A 1,288-nucleotide genomic window follows, 5' to 3' on the forward strand; every position below is an offset into this window, starting at 1 on the left:
GAAACATCATTCAAATGGTCTAACAATCAAGATCAAGGCACGTAACCTACTATGTCTGTCTTTCTCCATAGATGACGTCTAGCAAATGCAACCATGATGGCATTTATTCTAATGAACATGCCGATTTGACCAATGGTGTTCCGAGACAGATTCGCCCAGACCAATGGAAGGGCGTCACTGTGACTCACCAAATAAGGAGAGACAACGCCATAAAAGGAAACATTGTATCTCTTTATAAGGAGGAAAGTAGATCGTACTTTGATATATTCGTCCACTTTCATATACGGTAAAGAACTCCAAGTATTGAAACATTGTAAATAGTATAGAGAATAGTCTGCACGCCTACAATGAAACTGAATTTACAGAGACAAAAGATTTAAGGCCGCCATTGACGACGTCTCCCACGTTTACTGTATGAACTACATGTCATGGCGGAGTGATTCGAGAGCTGCAATCCGCATTTTCCTTTTGGAGAAAGTGCTTCGAGTTTTGAGAAAGGAGAAGGCAGAGCTAGACTGTCGGGGTGAAGGGTCTCTGGGACAGCATCACTTTTGAAACTTTGCATAGGTTGTTACGTAGAGATTCCGGATAAGGCTTTGACCATATTTTTCGCTGTTTGTTTACCTTTCGTAGGTTCGTGTGCTGTGGTGCAATTTTAGCAGGCAGTTCAAGCTCCAGCAGTTGGCTGGCATATTTTGGCTAATTAATTTCTAAAATAGAATGATATCTAGTCAGGCTAGATCAACACTGAGTGGTAACGGATCAACAGCTGGGAATAACGCGGGTCACGGTTCTGTGGTTATCGGTAGCGGACTTCGTCCTGGTTCGGTCCGAGCAGGGCAAGCAGTGTCTGGGGTCAACGATTGCGCTGGTGCGGTTGGACGGCCGGGGAAAGGGGCAGGGATGCTGGGGGGCAATGGTCCAGGAGTGGGTTCTCGAGGAGGAGTGAGACCAGGTAACGGGACAGGCTTGACCACGTTACAGTCAGTGGGTCAGGGCGGACTGGTGGGTTTGAACACAGGCGTGGGGATTCCCGGTAGCGGCAGATATGATCCCGATAAGGAGTGTGCACCGGTGTGTAGCGGTTCGGACGCGGAGTCCGACTCCGGGGATGATGATGATCCTATGAGTTCAGTCGGGGACAACCGAAGAGGTGTTAAGCGAGAGCGGGCGGAGATGGAAGCCGCTATGGTAGGGCCAGAGATAGGGGTTCAGCCAGGGGGTTATGGCGTGGTCACCGGAGGTGTTGCTGGGGCAAAGCCTGGGAAGAAAACTCGTGGGCGAGTGA

The 1,288-nt window shown here is 49.3% G+C and overlaps 1 protein-coding gene across 5 annotated transcripts in view; it reads left to right on the forward strand.

Annotated features, from left to right (window-relative positions):
- The first annotated feature begins 208 nt into the window (after nucleotides 1–208).
- srfb (serum response factor b) overlaps nucleotides 209–1,288 on the forward strand; it is a 29,428-nt gene continuing 28,348 nt past the window's right edge. For all 5 annotated transcript variants that reach the window (XM_042065289.1, XM_042065287.1, XM_042065288.1 and 2 more), the window contains exon 1: nucleotides 209–1,288. This exon is cut by the window's right edge and continues 80 nt beyond it. In XM_042065289.1, coding sequence (XP_041921223.1) covers nucleotides 721–1,288 — 568 coding nt within the window. In that variant the 5' untranslated portion in view covers nucleotides 209–720.

The sequence above is a fragment of the Alosa sapidissima genome, chromosome 16, assembly GCF_018492685.1.
Source record: "Alosa sapidissima isolate fAloSap1 chromosome 16, fAloSap1.pri, whole genome shotgun sequence".
Classification (NCBI taxonomy): domain Eukaryota; kingdom Metazoa; phylum Chordata; class Actinopteri; order Clupeiformes; family Clupeidae; genus Alosa; species Alosa sapidissima.